The 20241-nt window shown below is 41.4% G+C and overlaps 1 protein-coding gene across 2 annotated transcripts in view; it reads right to left on the bottom strand.

Annotated features, from left to right (window-relative positions):
• The window catches only part of nemf (nuclear export mediator factor), a 29464-nt gene that overhangs the window by 2996 nt on the left and 6227 nt on the right, over nucleotides 1-20241 (bottom strand). For both annotated transcript variants that reach the window (XM_014209963.3, NM_001173635.1), the window contains exons 12-27: nucleotides 15946-16154; nucleotides 11243-11419; nucleotides 11025-11088; nucleotides 10859-10947; nucleotides 10503-10606; nucleotides 10143-10205; nucleotides 8242-8354; nucleotides 8086-8143; nucleotides 7928-7986; nucleotides 7686-7806; nucleotides 7334-7595; nucleotides 3911-3950; nucleotides 2130-2185; nucleotides 1884-2034; nucleotides 1634-1711; nucleotides 1229-1420 (exon numbers count right to left, since the gene is read on the bottom strand). In XM_014209963.3, coding sequence (XP_014065438.1) covers nucleotides 1229-1420; nucleotides 1634-1711; nucleotides 1884-2034; nucleotides 2130-2185; nucleotides 3911-3950; nucleotides 7334-7595; nucleotides 7686-7806; nucleotides 7928-7986; nucleotides 8086-8143; nucleotides 8242-8354; nucleotides 10143-10205; nucleotides 10503-10606; nucleotides 10859-10947; nucleotides 11025-11088; nucleotides 11243-11419; nucleotides 15946-16154 — 1836 coding nt within the window. The remainder of the gene's footprint in view (nucleotides 1-1228; nucleotides 1421-1633; nucleotides 1712-1883; nucleotides 2035-2129; nucleotides 2186-3910; nucleotides 3951-7333; nucleotides 7596-7685; nucleotides 7807-7927; nucleotides 7987-8085; nucleotides 8144-8241; nucleotides 8355-10142; nucleotides 10206-10502; nucleotides 10607-10858; nucleotides 10948-11024; nucleotides 11089-11242; nucleotides 11420-15945; nucleotides 16155-20241) is intronic.

Genomic DNA, 20241 nt, shown 5'->3' with positions numbered 1-20241 from the left:
ACATTTAGCCAGTTTGCATAGAAAATAGATGTGACAATTGCCTTCTACGGTGCGTTTCCAGTCTTAACAGTCTTGTGTTGACAAAAACAGCTGGACATAATGACGTCATAACAAAAAAAGAAATCACTTTTTCACAAAAACCTAGTGTCGAATAGAAATGAAGTGTTTCCATGATACATTTAGGCAGCCTGTATGCCCTCCCACCTATCCGTTTCATGTCTCAGATGGATAGAATGCAAGAATTTACTAATATTTCTCATGTGCCATCATAACACCACACACCGTGCCATGGTGAAACTTGCACTCCTGTATATCTGAAATAATTGGATGGTGAAACTTGCATCCAGCCAACCAGAAAAGCAAGGCGAAGTAATTCAAGCATTCTTGAAAGTCAAGACAATCCTTGTCCTAAAATTTGTGGAAAAATGTAGATTTAGAAAGCAGTAGGCATTTAGAATTAAATGTGGAGTGAAGCTTTGTAATTGTGTGATATCACATGCCACGCGAACCTTCAAAAATGATTTAGCAATCATCATTATTCAAAAAACACCGTTTCCATCATCATTTGTTGCAATAAGAGAGAGTTTGACAAAAGAAAAATCCACCCGTCGAACAGGTAAAAATGTAAAAAAGATGAAGTGTTGGTTGGTCCCATGTTTCATGAGCGGAAATATTCCATACGCACAAAAATATTATTTCTCTCAAATTTTGTGCACAAATTTGTTTATATCCCTGTTAGTGAGCATTTCTCCTTTTATGAACTGATTTCCTTCTATGAACTGTAACTCAGTAAAATCGTTGCGTGTTTTGCGTTTATATATTTTGCAGTATCGATCTTTAGAACATTTCTATTATACTTTTGTACTATTTCTATTATACTATTGGGGCGGCAGGTAGCCTAGTGGTTAGACTAGTAACCGAAAGGTTGCAAGATCGAATGCCCGAGCTGTTCCTAGGCCGTCACTGAAAATAAGAATGTGTTCTTAACTGACTTGGCTAGTTAAAGAAAGGTAAAAATAAAATACAAAAATCACAATTTTGGGACATTATTTTTGTCTAATAAACCTCAGGTCAATGGAAACCTGTTAGTGATTACTTTGAGGAAGGAATCATTCATTTTAAGAGTATTTGCGTGTTCCCTGGAGAGAGAAAAACAAAAACCTTCCTGATGATTGTTGCACTTTCGGACACTGAACAGACATGGAGCAGTTTGACTTGTTTTTTTTACCTTGTCATCCTGTTCAGGTGCTGCCCCCTCCTCCCCAGCCAGACCCTCCTCTTCCCCTTCTGGTTTCTTTAAGATGACCTCCTGAGGACGGGGTCTCTGGGCTTGCTTCTGGAGTGCTTTTCTCAACACCTCGTCTTTGCCCTTCCCCTTCTTGCCCTTCTTAGGCTTCTCTTCCTTAGTGGAGCCAGCAGACTGCAGACGGAAAAGGTTTGGGATTTCAATAAATTCCTGTACTGTACTGCTTTATTGGTAACCAGTAACCAGCCATAAAAAAACTCCCTTTCATTCAATGTGTTTTTATAAATTTTTTGGTATACAGATATGTTCATATTATTCATTTGTGTTCCAGTTTGTAATCCAGACATTTCAACAGTATGAGGGAAAGTTCAACATCATACTCCTCACCCCCAACAATTTCATCATCAGCTCCCGATCCTCTTCGTCTTGGTCTTTGTACTTCTCTTTTATTTTCTTCAGCTTGTTCTGGATTTCAACAACAGCATAGATGAAAACTTGACTTTCAAGGGCATTTTATTCTAACTAACGCCACCACGAAGACAGCAAAGCTGACAACCTTAGCCAGCACTAGAACCAATCTCTGGTCGAATTGGACTACAACTAAGTTAGTTAATTTAAAACTTTGAAAATGTCTCACCTTTTGATGTCTCTTAAGAGGTTGCTGAGAGGCTCCTCCCCCTCCTCCACTCTTGGTTTTCTGATTGGCTGCGGAGGCACCATGCATCTCCTCGGTCTTTCCCTCTTCTTCCTGAGTTTCAGAATGATCCTGTTTCCCCTTCTTCTCCTCCCTTTGGACAAGAAGAAAGCAGCAAAACAAAACCATTGCATTCATGCATTAATGTTAGCTATGAGGGAAGGTTACATTGCTATGTATTTAGCTTACCTTCTTTGCTTGGCTGTAATGTGTTTTCCCCCCTCTTTTTGCGCCTCCACATCAACCTAATGAAGAATAAATTGTACATACAGTTGAAGTCGGAAGTTTATATACACCTTAGCCAAATACATTTAAACTTAGTTTTTCACAATTCCTGACATATAATCCTGGTAAAAATTCCCTGACCTAAGGGTCAGTTAGGATCACCACTTTATTTTAAGAATGTGACTTGTCAGAATAATAATAGAGAGACTGATTTATTTCAGCTTTTATTTCTTTCATCACATTCCCAGTGGGTCAGAAGTTTACATACACGCAATTAATATTTGGTAGAATTGCCTTTAAATTGTTTAACTTGGATCAAATGTTTCGTGTAGCCTTCTACAAGCTTCCCACAATAAGTTGGGTGAATTTTGGCCCATTCCTCCTGACAGAGCTGGTGTAACTGAGTCAGGTTTGTAGGCCTCCTTGCTCGCACACGCTTTTTAAGTTCTGCCCACACATTTTCTATAGGATTGAGGTCAGGGCTTTGTGATGGCCACTCCAATACCTTGACTTTGTTGTCCTTAAGCGATTTTGCCACAAAATTGGAAGTATGCTTGGGGTCATTGTCCATTTGAAAGACCCATTTGCAACCAAGCTTTAACTTCCTGACTGATGTCTTGAGATGTTGCTTCAATACATCCACAATTTTTCTTCTCATGATGCCATCTATTTTGTGAAGTGCACCAGTCCCTCCTGCAGCAAAGCACCCCCACAACATGATGCTGCCACCCCCGTGTTTCACGGTTGGGATGGTGTTCTTTGGCTTGCAAGCCTCCCCATTTTTCCTCCAAACATAACGATGGTCATTATGACAAAGAGTTCTATTTTTGTTTCATCAGACCAGAGGACATTTCTCCAAAAAGTACGATCTTTGTCCCCATGTGCAGTTCCAAACCATAGTCTGGCTTTTTTATAGCGGGTTTGGAGCAGTGGCTTCTTCCTTGCTGACTGGTCTTTCAGGTTATGTCGATATAGGACTCGTTTTACTGTGAATATAGATACTTTTGTACCTGTTTCCTCCAGCATCTTCACAAGGTCCTTTGCTGTTGTTCTGGGATTGATTTGCACTTTTCGCACCAAAGTACATTCATCTCTAGGAGACAGAAAGCATCTCCTTCCTGAGCGGTATGATGGCTGTGTGGTCCCATGGTGTTTATTGTTTGTACAGATGAATGTGGTACCTTCAGGCGTTTGGAAATTGCTCCCAAGGATGAACCAGACTTGTGGAGGTCTACAATTTTTTTTCTGAGGTCTTGGCTGATTTCTTTTGATTTTCCCATGTCAAGCAAAGAGGCACTGAGTTCGAAGGTAGGCCTTGAAATACATCCACAGGTACACCTCCAATTGACTCAAATTATGTCAATTAGCCTATCAGAAGCTTATAAAGCCATGACATAATTTTCTGGAATTTTTCAAGCTGTTTAAAGCCACAGTCAACTTAGTGTATGTAAACTTCTGACCCACTGAAATTGTGATACAGTGAAATAAGCTTACTTGTGTCATGCACAAAGTAGATGTCCTAACCGACTTGCCAAAACTATAGTTTGTTAACAAGAAATTTGTGGAGTGGTTGAAAAAGGAATTTTAATGACTCCAACCTAAGTGTATGTAAACTTCCGACTTCAACTGTATGATATTACGTTTACAAAATAAAAACGTATACTATAAAACATCAATTATTTTATTGCATAATGAAAACGGATTAATGCAAACAGTCAGAAGTTCACCGATCACAATGGCTTTACCTGAATGGACACCTTTTTGAAACCAGCACTTTGGGTTTCCCTGGAGAGAGAAACAAACAGAAACCTTTCTGATGACTTTCACTTTCGGACACTGAACAGACCTGGGTCAAATAGACATGTCAAATACTTGAGCTGCACTTTATTCTGCCATCGTATCTTACGGCAAAAAAAGAGCTTCTGGATATCAGGACAGCGATCACTCACCTCATATTAAACAAATATGTTTTCTTCAACAAGCACGATGCACAGGATGTACTTCAGACACCCAACAAGGCCAAAATCCCTGTCATTGGCAAGAGAAAGAGACGCAGGTATAGAGGACACAGGGCGGGTTGCCTCGTAAGGATCTGCTGACGGCGTTTGGGAAATCTGCCCTTACCATCAATATTACTTGCCAATGTACAATCATTGGACAATAAATTAGATGAGGTACGATCACGAATATCCTACCAACAGGACATCAAAAACTGTAATATCTTTTGTTTCACCGAATTGTGGCTGAATGACGACATGGATAACCTTCAGCTGGCGGGATATATACGCTGCACCGGCTAGATAGAACAACACACTCCGGTAAGAAGGGGGGGGGGGGGGGGGGGGGGTCTGTGTATATTTGTAAAAAAAACAGCTGGTGCACAAAATCTAACCCAGAGGTGGCGCTCCTAGTGGCCGGGGACTTTAATGCAGGGAAACTTAAATCAGTTTTACCTCATTTCTATCAGCATGTTAAAATGTGCAACCAGAGGAAAAAAATTCTAGGTAACCTTTACTCCACACACAGAGATGCGTACAAAGCTCTCCCCCGCCCTCTATTTAGCAAATCTGATCATAATTCTATCCTCCTGATTCCTGCTTACAAGTAAAACTCAGTCTAAACTACAGGACTGTTTTACTAGCACAGACTGGAATATGTTCCGGGATTCTTCCAATGGCATTGAGGAGTACACCACATCAGTCACTGGCTTTATCAATAAGTGCATCGAGGACATCGTTTCCACAGTGACTGTACATACATACCCCAACCAGAAGCTATGGATTACAGGCAACAGTCGCACTGAGCTAAAGGGTAGAGCTGCCACTTTCAAGGTGCGGGACTCTAACCCGGAAGCTTATAAGAAACCCTGCTATGCCCTCCGATGAACCAACAGGCAAAGAGCCAATACAGGACTAAGATTGAATCGTACTACACTGGCTCCGATACTCGTCGGATGTGGCAGGGCCTGCAAACTATTACAGACTACAAAGGGAAGCACAGCCACGAGCTGCCACGAGCTGACATGAGCCTACCAGATTAGCTAAATCGTTGTCGGTGATCAGGCCTACCACTGTTGTGTCGTCTGTAAACTTAATGATGGTGCTGTAGTCATGCCTGGCCATGCAGTCGCTTCGAAGCAAGCAACACCGAGGCATGCATGAGAGAATCAGCTGTTCCGGACGACTGTGTGATCACGCTCTCCGTAGCCGACGTGAGAAAGACCTTTTTTTATCATTTACCAGTCATTGTTTCAACACAGCCTTGAAATGCGTGGACAGTGTTCAGGAGCCAAGATGATTTGGATGGACTCAGTCATTCCTGTAGAGTATCTTCTGTTTCCAGAAGGTGTCAAAGTTATCAAAAAAAGTGACTCCAGCAGAGCTACAGTAGTCTTTTAGCCAGATGTGTAATGCCAGCAGTCTGCTGAATCTTTCACACCCGCGGCCCAACGATGGTACTGGACCTGAAATTATTGGCCGTTTTTGAGTCATTTAATGCTAAAATCAGTTTTTTAAAATCCATTTTTCAAACGTTCCAAGCTAGCCCTCCTGATGTCGTTTGACCCCACATGGACTACGATAGTGTCATGTGGGAAAAAGTAGGTGGGCGTGGGTTCCCCAGTAGCTTATGTAGGTTTGCTACTTGCTTGCTAAGTGTAGGTACTTCAAAAGGTAACATTTGGTATTCAAATACAGTGGAATAACATTAACCTCTATGGGCTAGGTGGGACGCTTGCGTCCCACCTACTCAACAGCCAGTGTAATCCTGTGGCGCGATATTCAAATACCTTAGAAATGCTATTACTTCAATTTCTCAAACATATGACTATTTTACACCATTTTAAAGACAAGACTCTCGTTAATCTAACCACACTGTCCGATTTCAAAAAGGCTTTACAACGAAAGCAAAACATTAGATTAAGTCAGCAGAGTACCCAGCCAGAAATAATCAGACACCCATTTTTCAAGCTAGCATATAATGTCACATAAACCCAAACCACAGCTAAATGCAGCACTAGATGACAATCTTAGGACATTATGTTATACAATACATGCATGTTTTGTTCAATCAAGTTCATATTTATATCAAAAAACAGCTTTTTACATTAGCATGTGACGTTCAGAACTAGCATACCCCCCGCAAACTTCCGGTGAATTTACTAAATTACTCACGATAAACGTTCACAAAAAACATAACAATTATTTTAAGAATTATAGATACAGAACTCCTCTATGCACTCGCTATGTCCGATTTTAAAATAGCTTTTCGGTGAAAGCACATTTTGCAATATTCTAAGTAGATAGCCCGGCATCACAGGGCTAGCTATTTAGACACCCACCAAGTTTAGCCCTCACCAAAGTCAGATTTACTATAAGAAAAATGTTATTACCTTTGCTGTTCTTCGTCAGAATGCACTCCCAGGACTTCTACTTCAATAACAAATGTTGGTTTGGTTCAAAATAATCCATAGTTATATCCAAATAGCGGCGTTTTGTTCGTGCATTCAAGACACTATCCGAAGTGTAAATAAGGGTCATGCGCACGACGCATTTCGTGACCAAAAAATTCTAAATATTCCATTACCGTACTTCGAAGCATGTCAACCGCTCGTAAAAAAGCGATAATATTCCGACCGGGAGTGGTGGTTTTCGTTCAAAGAGAGAGAAAGTAAACATTGAGTCGACTCGGGCACGCGCGCCCCGTCCCATTGTCCTCAGATCGGCCACTTACAAAATGCGCTAATGTTTTTCAGCCATGGGCTGCAAAGCCACGATTCAGCTTTCTGGCGCCTTCTGAGAGCCTATGGGAGCGTTAGAAAATGTCACGTCATGTCAGAGATCCCCTGTTTTTGTTAGAGATGATCAATAAGGCCATGAAATGGTCAGAGAGAGCGCTTCCTGTTTGGAATCTTCTCAGATTTTGGCCTGCCAAATGAGTTCTGTTATACTCACAGACACCATTCAAACAGTTTTAGAAACTTTAGGGTGTTTTCTATCCAAATCAAACAAATATATGCATATTCTAGTTACTGGGCAGGAGTAGTAACCAGATTAAATCGGGTACGTTTTTTATCCGGCCGTGCAAATACTGCCCCCTATCCCCAACAGGTTTTAACATGACAGGCACACATACAATGGCGACATACAGTAGCAGCAGCATAATATTACCTGGTGGACTGCAAGTGGGACAGGGAGATGGTGGTGTCTGGAAAACTGAACTCTGCACTCTCCCCATCACTCTTCACCTCGAGCCCCTCCACCTCATCCTCCTCTGCTTCCTCCTTCATGTCATCCAGTTCTTTAGCATCTCCATCCTCCTTATGTTCAGCCTCTGCCCCTTCAGTGGCTTTCTCTACTTTTACCTCCACTCCATTCTTCTTTCCATCTCCTCCTCCGTCTTCACCCTCTCCCTCGTTGCTACTGTCATCCCCTGGGAAAACATACGCATGGTACAAAAATGCAACAACCAGTAGATTCACATACAGATGTGTGTTTGTCTGTGGCTCTTGAAGCCCTGTACCTATAAGCTCCTCCCCATCCTCTAGTAGCTCTGCTGTGCTGGACGTCACATCCGCCATGTCCTCGTCAATGGTCTTGACCTTCCTCTCACCCCGGTGTCTGAATACACATTGCTCATCTACCTGTGGACACAAGACTGGACTGTTGAGCCAAGATAGGGTTTACCAACTGACTCCTCAAAAGGCAGTCAGATATATTTTAAGACTATGACAGAGCAAACACGTTTAAAACATTAGCTTTTACCTTGAAGAGAAAGCTGAAACCCATCATTAAATAAGAGGGCGGCATAAAGTTCTTCTTTCCTGTGAAAATAGGAATGCGGTTTTAGCTGTCGATAATCCAAAACTACATAATTGACACATAACCACCATGTGGTGGCTACTGGGAAGATGTTGGCATACCTCGGATCATGAAACTTCCAGTGGTCAGGTATTCTCCAGTGGGGGCCGACTTAGTCACCTAGACAGAGAGCGACGAGAAGAGTTATAATTGGAGCAGCTCTGACCATATCCTGGTCCAACCATCCAATCCTGCAGCAGGCTCCCAGGAGAACTCACCTGGTGGTGGTGCACCCACCATGCGCTGGTGATGACCTTGGCGTCCCAGGCTGCACTGTAGCACACGGCCATGGTGCCCGCCTCGGTCAAGGTGCGTGGAGGAATGGGCACACCTAGAGGGAAGAGATAGAAGTGCCACAATACACCCCATTAAAATACATGGAGAGAGTTCACAGATGATTGTCAACACTTAAGCTTGAATTCAAGTCGGGTAGTTATAACTAGAATTTGGGCTAAGATGGGTTATTCACTTTAAGTTGCATGAACATACAGTACTAGTCAAAAGTTTGGACACACCTACTCATTGAATTGTTTTTCTTTATTTTTACTATTTTGTACATTGTAGAATAATAGTGAAGACATCACAACTATGAAAGAACATATGGAATCATGTAGTAACCAAAAAAGTGTTAAACAAATCAAAATATATTTTATATTCTTCAAAGCACTGTTCCTAGGCCGTCATTGTAAATAAGAATTTGTTCTTAACTGACTTGCCTAGCTAAATAAAGGTTAAATAAAACTTTTTTTTTTTAAGTAGCCACCCTTTGCCTTGATGACAGCTTTGCACACTCTTGGCCTTCTCTCAACCAGCTTCACCTGGAATGCTTTTCCAACAGTCTAGAAGGAGTTCCCACATATGCTGAGAACTTGTTGGCTGCTTTTCCTTCACTCTGCGGTCCAACTCATCCCAAACCATCTCAATTGGGTTGAGGTCGGGTGATTGTGGAGGCCAGGTCATCTGATGCAGCACTCCATCACTCTTCTTTGTCAAATAGCCCTTACACAGCCTGGAGGTGTGTTGAGTGATTGTTCTGTTGAAAAACAAAATGGTAGTCCCACTAAGCGCAAACCAGATAGGATGGCGTATCGCAGCAAAATGCTGTGGTAGCCATGTTGGTTAAGTGTGCCTTGAATTCTAAATAAATAACAGAGTCACCAGCAAAGCACCCTCACACCTCCTCCATGCTTCACATGCGGTTCACACATGCGGAAATCATCCATTCACCTACTCTGTGTCTCACAAAGACACTGTGGTTGGAACCAAAAATCTCTAATTCGGACTCATCAGACCAAAGGACAGATTACCACCGGTCTAATGTCCATTGCTCATGTTTCTTGGCACAAGCAAGTCTCTTCCATGAAGGCCTGATTCACACAGTCACCTCTGAACAGTTGATGTTGAGATGTGTCTGAAGAATTTATTTGGGCTGCAATTTCTGAGGCTGGTAACTCTAATGAACTTATCCTCTTCAGCAAAGGTAACTCTGGGTCTTCCTTTCCTGTGGCGGTCCTCATGAGAGACAGTTTCATCATAGCGCTTGATGGTTTTTAGGACTGTACTTGAAAAAACTTTCAAAGTTCTTGAAATGTTCCGAATTGACTGACCTTCAAGTCTTAAAGTAATGACGGACCGTTGTTTCTCTTTTCTTATTTTAGCTGTTCTTGCCATAATATGGACTTGGTCTTTTACCAAATATGGCTATGTTCTGCATAGCACCCCTACCTTGTCACAACACAACTGACTGGCTCAAACGCATTAAGAAGGAAATAAATTCCACAAATTCACTTTTACGAAGGCACACCTCATGAAGCTGGTGACTATCTCATGAAGCTGGTTGAAAGAATGCCAAGAGTGTGCAGAGCTGTCATCAAGTCAAAGGTTGGCTACTTTGAAGAATATCACATTTCTTTTGATTTGTTTAACACTTTTTTGGTTACTACATGAAACTATTATTCTACAATGTAGAAAATAGTATAATTAATGAAAAACCCTGTAATGAGTAGGTTTGCCCAAACTTTTGACTCGTACTGTATATTAAAGAGAGATTCCAGAGGATAAGAGAGCATCATTTGACTGAACAACAGTGTGTTGATCACAGAACTAAGCCAGCTCTTACCAGATGCGTTCTTGATGACACAACTAGTTGCTCCATGGAGGTCGGCATGAACGTAGATATCTCCTGATAAGAGACACCAACAGAGAATGAGATTTTCACACGGGTAGAGAGATAGAGACTCTGGTCCAATATCCATACCAGCATACTAACTACAACGAAGCAATGTATTGTGAATGCATTCTATGTGGTATGCTAGTATGGGCAGTGGAACATAGCGTGTTGTGTGTACCAAACTAGCATACGTTCAAGTCCGAAACAATGTATTGGGCATGTATTTGATGCTGGTATGGACATTGGATAGTTGTCCATAGCCTGTTGTAAGGCAGGACTAAAATAAGTGTAAGTGTATTCCACTCTTACCAGCCCTCAAGTAGCGCTTAACGATAATTTCATTCTGTTGCTGGTCACGTCCGGCAATGATGAGGTAATTTTCTGAGCTGATGAACCACAGGAACTTCTCAAACCTGACAGAGCACAACGATACATAATTTGTCACATACTGAAAAGATAGAGAAAGTAATTGCCCAGAAGAAAATGAATTTGTCACAAATCTGACAAAGGTTGAGAGAACTTTGCGCTCATTTAATCACTTCCTACAGGTGTTACATTAGCTGAACATGCTGCATTAGTTCAGATTTGTCAATGACTGCTCATCTCTCTACACGTGGCAAGTTTTCAGAGGGTGAATGCAGCTTCAGTTAGGTTAAGTGTCTTACCAGTAGACTTTCCTGGCCTTCTGAATGGTCGTAACCGTTTGGACCTCTTTAAGGGTTTGCTTGGTCTTCTTCTCAGCAGATTTGAAAGCCTTGAATTAAATAAAAAAGGGGGAAAATGTTACAAATATATGAACTGACCACAAACACAATTGACAGGGAATGTCACCTTCTGGGCTGCCTCCACGGTTTTCTGCTCTTTCTTAGCAGCGGTTCGCTTGTGGTCGTAGTATCTGGAAAGAAAGGAGATAAACGTTTGGATTCATCAGCTTTATACCTAAAACCACATCTGGCCATACTGTTCAAAGCATAGAGATAAAACATAACTGTTCTATTTAATTTTGCAGTTCAAAGAATACATTAAGCCAGGGAGAGTGGAGAGCCTACTTTTTGGCATTGGCGTAAGCTGACAAGCTGAGGTCCACATCCACCAGCATGGGTTGGTCCTTCTTGGGCTTGCCCTTCTGACCCTTGTCTTTGTTCTTGTTCTTCTTCCCCTTCTTCTCTTCAGCCACCTCGGCTACATCCTCCTCCTCTACTTCGTCTGGGACAATGTATGGGTTCCTGAATGGGGAAACAACAGGGTAGTTTTCAGTAGGCATGAGAGTAATTGATGATAAAATGATTGTAGAGGCTGTCTTGTTAGACTTCAGTGCAGCTTTTGACAATATTGATCATAGTCTGCTGCTAGAAAAACGTATGTGTATGGCTTTACACCCCCTACTATAATGTGGATAAAGAGCTACTTGTCTAACCTGTTAGGGCTAGGGGGCAGTATTGACACGGCTGGATAAAAAACGTACCCGATTTAATCTGGTTACTACTCCTGCCCAGTAACTAGAATATGCATATAATTATTGGCTTTGGATAGAAAACACTCCAAAGTTTCTAAAACTGTTTGAATGGTGTCTGTGAGTATAACAGAACTCAAATGGCAGGTCAAAACCTGAGAGATTCCTTTACAAGAAGTGGCCTGTCTGACCATTTATTGTCTTTCTTTGACATCTCATACCATTACAAAGGATCTCTGCTATAACGTGACACTTTCCACGGCTCCAATAGGCTCTCAGAGCCCGGGAAAAACCTGAATGTCGTCATTTCAGCCCCAGGCTGAAACACATTATCGCCTTTCTCAAGTGGCCGATCAAGGGACTGTGGGCTTAGGGGCGTGCACTGGCCGCCCCCGTCTTTGTGTTTTTTCCTCTGTTTGCCGAAAAGGAGATTCCCGGTCGGAATATTAATTCGCTTTTTTACGAGATAAATTGCATAAAAATTGATTTTAAACAGCGGTTGACATGCTTCGAGGTACGGTATTGGAATATTTAGAATTTTTTTGTCACGAATTGCGCCATGCGCCCGACCCTGATTAACCATTTCGGATAGTGTCTGGGACGCACGAACAAAACGCCGCTATTCGGATATAACGATGGATTATTTTGGACCAAACCAACATTTGTTATTGAAGTAGCAGTCCTGGGAGTGCATTCTGACGAAGACAACAAAAGGTAATCAAACTTTTATAATAGTAAATCTGATTTTGGTGAAGGCTAAACTTGCCGGGTGTCTAAATAGCTAGCCCGTGATGGCTGGGCTATGTACTTAGAATATTGCAAAATGTGCTTTCACCGAAAAGCTATTTTAAAATCGGACATATCGAGTGCATAGAGGAGTTCTGTATCTATAATTCTTAAAATAATTGTTATGCTTTTTGTGAACGTTTATCGTGAGTAATTTAGTAAATTGTTAGTAAATTCCCCGGAAGTTTGCGGGGGGTATGCTAGTTCTGAACGTCACATGCTAATGTAAAAAGCTGTTTTTTTATATAAATATGAACTTGATTGAACAAAACATGCATGTATTGTATAACATAATGTCCTAGGGTTGTCATCTGATGAAGATCATCAAAGGTTAGTGCTGCATTTAGCTGTCTTCTGGGTTTTTGTGACATTATATGCTAGCTTGAAAAATGGGTGTCTGATTATTTCTGGCTGGGTACTCTGCTGACTTAATCTAATGTTTTGCTTTCGCTGTAAAGCCTTTTTGAAATCGGACAGTGTGGTTAGATTAACGAGTCTTGTCTTTAAATAGCTGTAAAATAGTAATATGTTTGAGAAATTGAAGTAATAGCATTTCAAAGGTTTTGAAAATCGCGCCACAGGATTCAACTGGCTGTTACGTAGGTGGGACGAATTCGTCCCGCCTGCCCTAGAGAGGCTAATAGAACACAGAGGGTGTTCTTTAATGGAAGCATTTCAAATATAATCCAGTTATAATCAGGAATTCCCCAGGGTAGCTGTTTAGGCCCCTTGCTTTTAATTTTTTTTTACTAATGACACGCCACTGACTTTGAGTAAAGCCAGAGTTTCTATGTATGCGGATGACTCAACACTATACACGTCAGCTACTACAGCGACTGAAATGACTGCAACACTCAACAAAGAGCTGCAGTTAGTTTCAGAGTGGGTGGCAAGGAATAAGTTAGCCCTAAATATTTCTAAAACTAAAAGCATTGTATTTGGAACAAAACACTCACTAAACCCAACTAAATCTTGTAATAAATAATGCAGAAATTGAGCTAGTTGAGATGACTAAACTGCTTGGAGTAACACTAGATTGTAGACTGTCATGGTCAAAACATATTGATGCAGTAGTAACTAAGATGGGGAGAAATCTGTCTATAATAATGCGATGCTCTGCCTTAACAACACTATCAACAAGGCAGGTCCTACAGGCCCTAGTTTTGTCGCACCTTAAACTTCTTATGGCTCAAATCCCGTTAACGGGATCGATTTGACAACATCCGGTGAAATGGCAGCGCGCCAAATTAAAAAAAATATATAAAAAATATTTAACTTTCATACATTCACAAGTGCAATACACCAAATTAAAGCTGAACTTCTTGTTAATCTAGCCACAGTGTCAGATTTCAAACAATGCTATTATGTGAGGACAGCACCCTATCAAACAACACAGACAATCATTTCATCCCGCCAGGCGCGACACAAAACTCAGAAATAACGATATAATTCATGCCTTACCTTTGACGAGCTTCTTCTGTTGGCACTCCAATATGTCCCATAAACATCACAAATGGTCCTTTTGTTCGATTAATTCTGTCGTTATATATCCAAAATGTCCATTTATTTGGCACGTTTGATCTAGAAAAAACACTGGTTCCAACTCGCGCAACATGACTACAACATCTCAAATTACCTGTAATCTTTGTCCAAACATTTCAAACAACTTTCCTAATACAACTTTAGGTATTTTTTTACGTAAATAATCGATAAAATTTAAGACCGGATAAACTGCGTTCAATACCGGAGGAAAACAAAGTGGAGAGTGCTTTTCAGGTCACGCGCCTCTATCAAACAGTACACTTCCCTCGAGCCTCATTCTGAACAGGGCTACTTCTTCATTACACAAAGGAAAAACATCAACCAATTTCTGAAGACTGTTGACATCCAGTGGAAGCGATAGGAACTACAAGCAACTGCCTTAGAATTATGGATTCTCATTGAAAACCCATTGAAAAGAGAGTGACCTAAAAAAAAAAATCCTGGATGGTTTATCCTCGGGGTTTCGCCTGCCAAATAAGTTCTGTTATACTCAGACATCATTCAAACAGTTTTAGAAACCCTACAGTGTTTTCTATCCAAATCTACCAATTATATGCATATCCTAGCTTCTTGGCCTGAGTAGCAGGCAGTATACTCTGGGCACATTTTTCATCCGGACGTGAAAATAGCGCCCTCAAGCCATAAGAAGTTAACTACTGTTCAGTCGTGTGCCACAAAAAAGGACTTAGGAAAACCGCAATTGGCTCAGAACAGGGCAGCATGGCTGGCCCTTGGATGTACACAGAGAGCTAATATTAATAATATGCATGTCAATCTCTCCTGGCTGAAAGTGGAGGAAAGATTGACTTCATCACTACTTTTATTTATGAGAGGTATTGACATGTTGAATGCACCGAGCTGTCTGTCTAAACTACTGGCACACAGCTCGGACACCCATGCATACCCCTCAAGACATGCAACAAGAGGTCTCTTCACAGTCCCCAAGTCCAGAACAGACTATGGGAGGCACACAGTATTACATGGAACTCTATTCCACATCAAGTAATTGACGCAAACAGTAAAATTAGATTAAAAAAATAGATTAAAAAAACACCTTATGGAACAGTGGGGACTGTGAAGCAACACAAACATTGGCACAGACACATGCACACACACACACACGATAACATACACACTTAACATACACATGGATTTAGTACTGTAGATATGTGGTAGTGGTGGAGTAGGGGCCTGAAGGGACACAGTGTGTTGTGAAATCTGTGAATGTATTGTAATGTTTTAAAATTGTTTAAACTGCCTTAATTTTGCTGTATCTCAGGAAGAGTAGCTGCTAATAATAAATACAAATATAGAACTGAAGAACACGGCCTGATACAGGGAGGTACGATTTGAACTTGTCCAATAAGAAATGTACGTTTTTGTGGTCCGTTGCAAAACACTGTGCTACGGTAGGCCCTAATGAGCACGACCCTGTTCTTTCTGTTCAGCATCCATCTATTTAATTGGCTAGAGGGCAGATAAAGGTGGGTTAGTGGTTGATTCATAGTATTTGGAGAACCCATTTCATGCTCTTGTTCAAATCCAAACTGTTCTGTGCTGGATACAATATCACATTTTTCCTTTCGAGCAGGATTCTTGGTAACACTGTTTATACAAGGCTTTATAAACGCATAAATATGACACCTACCTTACATATTGTTCAGCTTATTTAGACAGTTTGAAAGAGGATGGGACACAGTGATAGAGCATCAAGGACGTGGGATTCAAATCCTAGACGCTGTGGGCGATATATGCTGGGAAACTGCAACGCCACGCTCCCACACCTTTCCAGCAAGATTGCAGCAGCATAGGATGGATGCGTAACCAGGTTAGCTTTGTACAGCTCAGCTCAGTTGTAGTGTTAAAGGGCAGTAGTCAAGTTTAACCGAACCAAAGACAGTTCAATTCAATATGACTTTATCAATCCCTGAGGGGCAATTAGAAATGTATCCATTTTGGGCATCAACTCACTTTAAAAGCATCGTGATGTGGTTGGTCTGCAGCTTCAGCTCCTTGATGGCGCAGGCCACTGGGTCTCCGGCAGCCTGGGCCTCCTTGACGATCAGCCCTATCTCGGCCCAGTCCACCTGGTTGGCCAGGGCGCTCCGCACCACCTGCAGAGCCCTCTCCACTATGGGCAAGTTCATCTCCACCAGCTCGCCCCTAAGCCTGTCTACCTCCTGCAACAAACGTTACCATTAGCACTCCTTTGGCATTCGCATAACTGAGTAGAAGCTATTCATTTCAAAAGTCTTTCCGTTTTCGATTAAAATCACTTCTTGAATTGATCATCTTCATTTCAAATTAACCCTGGCACGGACACACATGCTTCCCATCATAACTAGATAACACACAGAAGGTGTTAAACTACATGTCTTGGCAGAGCCACATCTCCTCCTTCAATGAGATAACCTTATCACAGGTAATGTACATTAGTGTTGCCTACACACACAGATGTTGGGATAAGGTGCTGCCAAAACCAGGTGACTATGTTCCAAAAGTAGTGCACTATACACGGAATAGGTTGCCATTTGCGACGCAGATAGTCTCACCTCTATGAAATTATGGAAATCCATGCATGTCACCTGCTGACAGTAACAAGGTTTGTGACTGCCGATCGATCAGGTGATCAACCCAATCATCCCATTACGGATCAGATCAATATGTAAACCACAGCCTGGGAGCTACATATTCCTCCGCTACATAGGCGGATTTCCAAATGCCACCCTATTCCGTATAAAGTGCACTACTTTTGGCCATATCCCTATGGGTAGTACACTTCATAGGGAATAGTGTGCCATTTGGGACACATCCATAAATTGGGTCATCATGGAGGACAATCCTCCCATCATTACCCTCCACACAGCCTATCAGTCATCCTTCATTCCAGCCATAACCTGACTGTTTATTAGACAGGTAGTATGGAGAGAGCGAGGGGGAGAGAGAACCTCTGTGGTTGTTATGGGTTCTTTTGTGTACCCGTTTGTGTTTGTTTTGAGTTGTGGGTACTTTTGGGTTGTTTGGGGTGATTAGCAGGACCAAGGGCCATGCATTTAGAGAGGGGTGAACTTTTAGAATTTTGAATATTGTTCTAATTCTAGACATTCAGTTACATAACATTGTTTAAATATTCCCCATGTAATGTTAATTGGGAGCTAACATGACTGCCATACAATGTTGTAGTGTCATGTAAATGCATCATGATGTTCATTCTAGACATTCAATGTTATAGTATGTTTTAAATATTCCCCATGTAATGTAAATTGGGAGCTAACGTGGCTGCCATAGAATGTTGAAGTGTCATGTAAACACATAATGCAAAAACCGCATTGGCCCAACTCTCTAAATACATGGCTCTGGCCGGGCTCATTAGCACTCCTTTAGCTCTGACCATTTGTTTTCACTGTGGTGATCAGACCCGAGTTCAAATATCGGTTATCTTTCAAATACTTTGAGTGCTTGATTGAGACTGCCTGTTGATGGGTCGGGTTTACTCTATTGGTTCCATTGAGCAAGGAAGGCTAAATCAAGAGCAGTTTAAGTATCTGAAAGAAAACAAATACTAGTTGAACCCAGGGCAGTGTTCGAATAACCATACTAACATACTGTATACTACATACTTAATGAGTATATATTACATGAAGTGTTCTATTAGTTAATTTTAGTATACTGTAAACGAATGGTATCGTTTCATTTCAGTTGAGCATACTAGAGCGTCGCCTGTCTATCGGAAGTTGATGCTGTTGCTATGCAACCTCTTGCTAGCATAACAAATGACTAGCTAAATATTTTACGATTTCGGGTGTGTTCGTAAATTCAAATCTGCAGTGCCAGAGTGTGCTCTGGGCGTTCGTAAATCCAGAGCGTTGTCAGATTGTAAATTCAGAGCGTTTCACTCTCGGAGCGTTCAGAGCCGACACTGGACGCTCTTGACGAGGAGTAGGGCTGATCCGAGCGTTCAACGGCAGTCAAGCACCCAAGCTAACTGGCTAAGGTTGGCTAGCTACTTCCAGACACAAATGAGAGAACACCTCACTCTGACCATTTTACTCGCCATAGCAGAGCTGGTTAGACTGTTTTCATGTTATCCAGAGCGTTCGTGACTAACTGTGCAGCTGGCAACAATTTATTACTCTTTTCTTTTTGCAAATGTTTACTGACACCGGCCATATTCAATGGTGCGCGAGACTAATTAACAACGTCTATTGAAACGCAAAACTACCACTTAGGTAAGAATGATGTGAATAATCAAGTCAATAAAACGTTGGTTAGTTAGCAGATAGTTAATATACTGCCTGGCAAGCTCGATGTATTAGTATGCAACTAATGTTAGCTAGTTACCTAACATACCGGTACATAGTGCTGTAATGCTTTGCGCTTCGTAAGGATAGCGTAGCTAACAAGTTGTCAGCCAACATAACGTGTAACGTAACTTATTTGATATGTCATTACTTTACTACATTGCTCAACATGAACATTTGTCATTAGTTAGTTCAATGAATTTGAATTCGCTCTCGTCGGACTTCGGCTGCATATTTTCCAGCATTTTCTCCAAATCTAAAAACGTTGTGAAGCCACGCCCATTTTCTGAAGATTTGCATTATGGGCCCTAAAAGTACGGAAATGGTGTCCTCTGCGTGTATACTTCGTATTTTGGCAAATTTAGTATAACATCCGGAAACTTTTGGCATACTAACTATATACTATGACCAATAAGCATACAGTTGAAGTCGGAAGTTTACATACACCTTAGCCAAATACATTTAAACTCAGTTTTTCACAATTCCTGACATTTAATCCTAGTAAAAAGTCCATGTCTTAGGTCAGTTAGGATCACCACTTTATTTTAAGAATGTGAAATGTCAGAATAATAGTAGAGGATGATTTATATTAGCTTTAATTTCTTTCATCACATTCACACTGGGTCAGAAGTTGACATACACTCAATTAGTATTTGGTAGCATTGCCTTTAAATTGTTTAACTTGGGTCAAACGTTTGTAGCCTTCCACAAGCTCCCCACAATAAGTTGGGTGAATTTTGGCCCATTCCTCCTGACAGAGCTGGTGTAACTGAGTCAGGTTTCTGGCCTCTTTGCTCGCACACGCTTTTTCAGTTCTGCCCACAAATGTTCTATAGGATTGAGGTCAGGGCTTTGTGATGGCCACTCCAATACCTTGACTTTGATGTCCTTAAGCCATTTTGCCACAACTTTGTAAGAATGCTTGGGGTCATTGCCCATTTGCGACCAAGCTTTAACTTCCTGACTGATGACTTGAGATGATGCTTCAATACATCCATATAATTTTCCTACCTCATGATGCCATCTATTTTGTGAAGTCCACCAGTCCCTCCTGCAGCAAAGCCCCCCCACAACATCATGCTGCTTCAAGGTTGGGATGGTGTTCTTCGGCATGCAAGCCTCCTTTTTCCTCCAAACATAACGATGGTCATTATGTTCAAACAGTTCTATTTTTGTTTCATCAGACCAGAGGACATTTCTCCAAAAAGTACAATCTTTGTTCCCATGTGCAGTTGCAAACCGTAGTCTGGCTTTTTTAATAGCAGTTTTGGAGCAGTGGCTTCTTCCTTGCTGAGCGGCCTTTCAGGTTATGTCGATATAGGACTCGTTTTACTGTGGATATAGATACTTTTGTACCCGTTTCCTCCAGCATCTTCACAAGGTCCTTTGCTGTTGTTCTGGGATTGATTTGCACTTTTCGCACCAAAGTACGTTCATCTCTAGGAGACAGAACGCGTCTCCTTCCTGAGCGGGATGACAGCTGCGTTGCCCATGGTGTTTATACTTGCGTACTATTGTTTGTACAGATGAACGTGGTACCTTCAGGCGTTTGCTCCCAAGGATGAACCAGACTTGTGGAGGCCTTTTTTTCTGGGGTCTTGGCTGATTTCTTTTGATTTACCCATGATGTCAAGCAAAGAGGCACTAGGTTTGAAGGTAGGCCTTGAAATACATCCACAGGTACACCTCCAATAAGCTAATTAACATAATTTGAGTCAATCAGAAGCTTCTAAAGCCAGGACATCATTTTCTGGAATTTTCCAAGCTCTTTAAAGGCACGGTCAACTTAGTGTTTGTAAACTTCTGACCCACTGGAATTGTGATACAGTGAAATCATGTCTGTAAACAATTGTTGGAAAGCTTACTTGTGTCATGCACAAAAGTAGATGTCCTAACCGACTTGCCAAAACTATAGTTTGTTTACAAGAAATTTGTGGAGTGGTTGAAAAAAAAGAGTTTTAATGAC

This window comes from Salmo salar, chromosome 09 (genome assembly GCF_965601325.2).
Source record: "Salmo salar chromosome 09, fSalSal1, whole genome shotgun sequence".
Lineage (NCBI taxonomy): Eukaryota > Metazoa > Chordata > Actinopteri > Salmoniformes > Salmonidae > Salmo > Salmo salar.
Note: the sequence above shows the minus strand (reverse complement) of the source record. Positions and strands in the feature narration are given on the sequence as shown.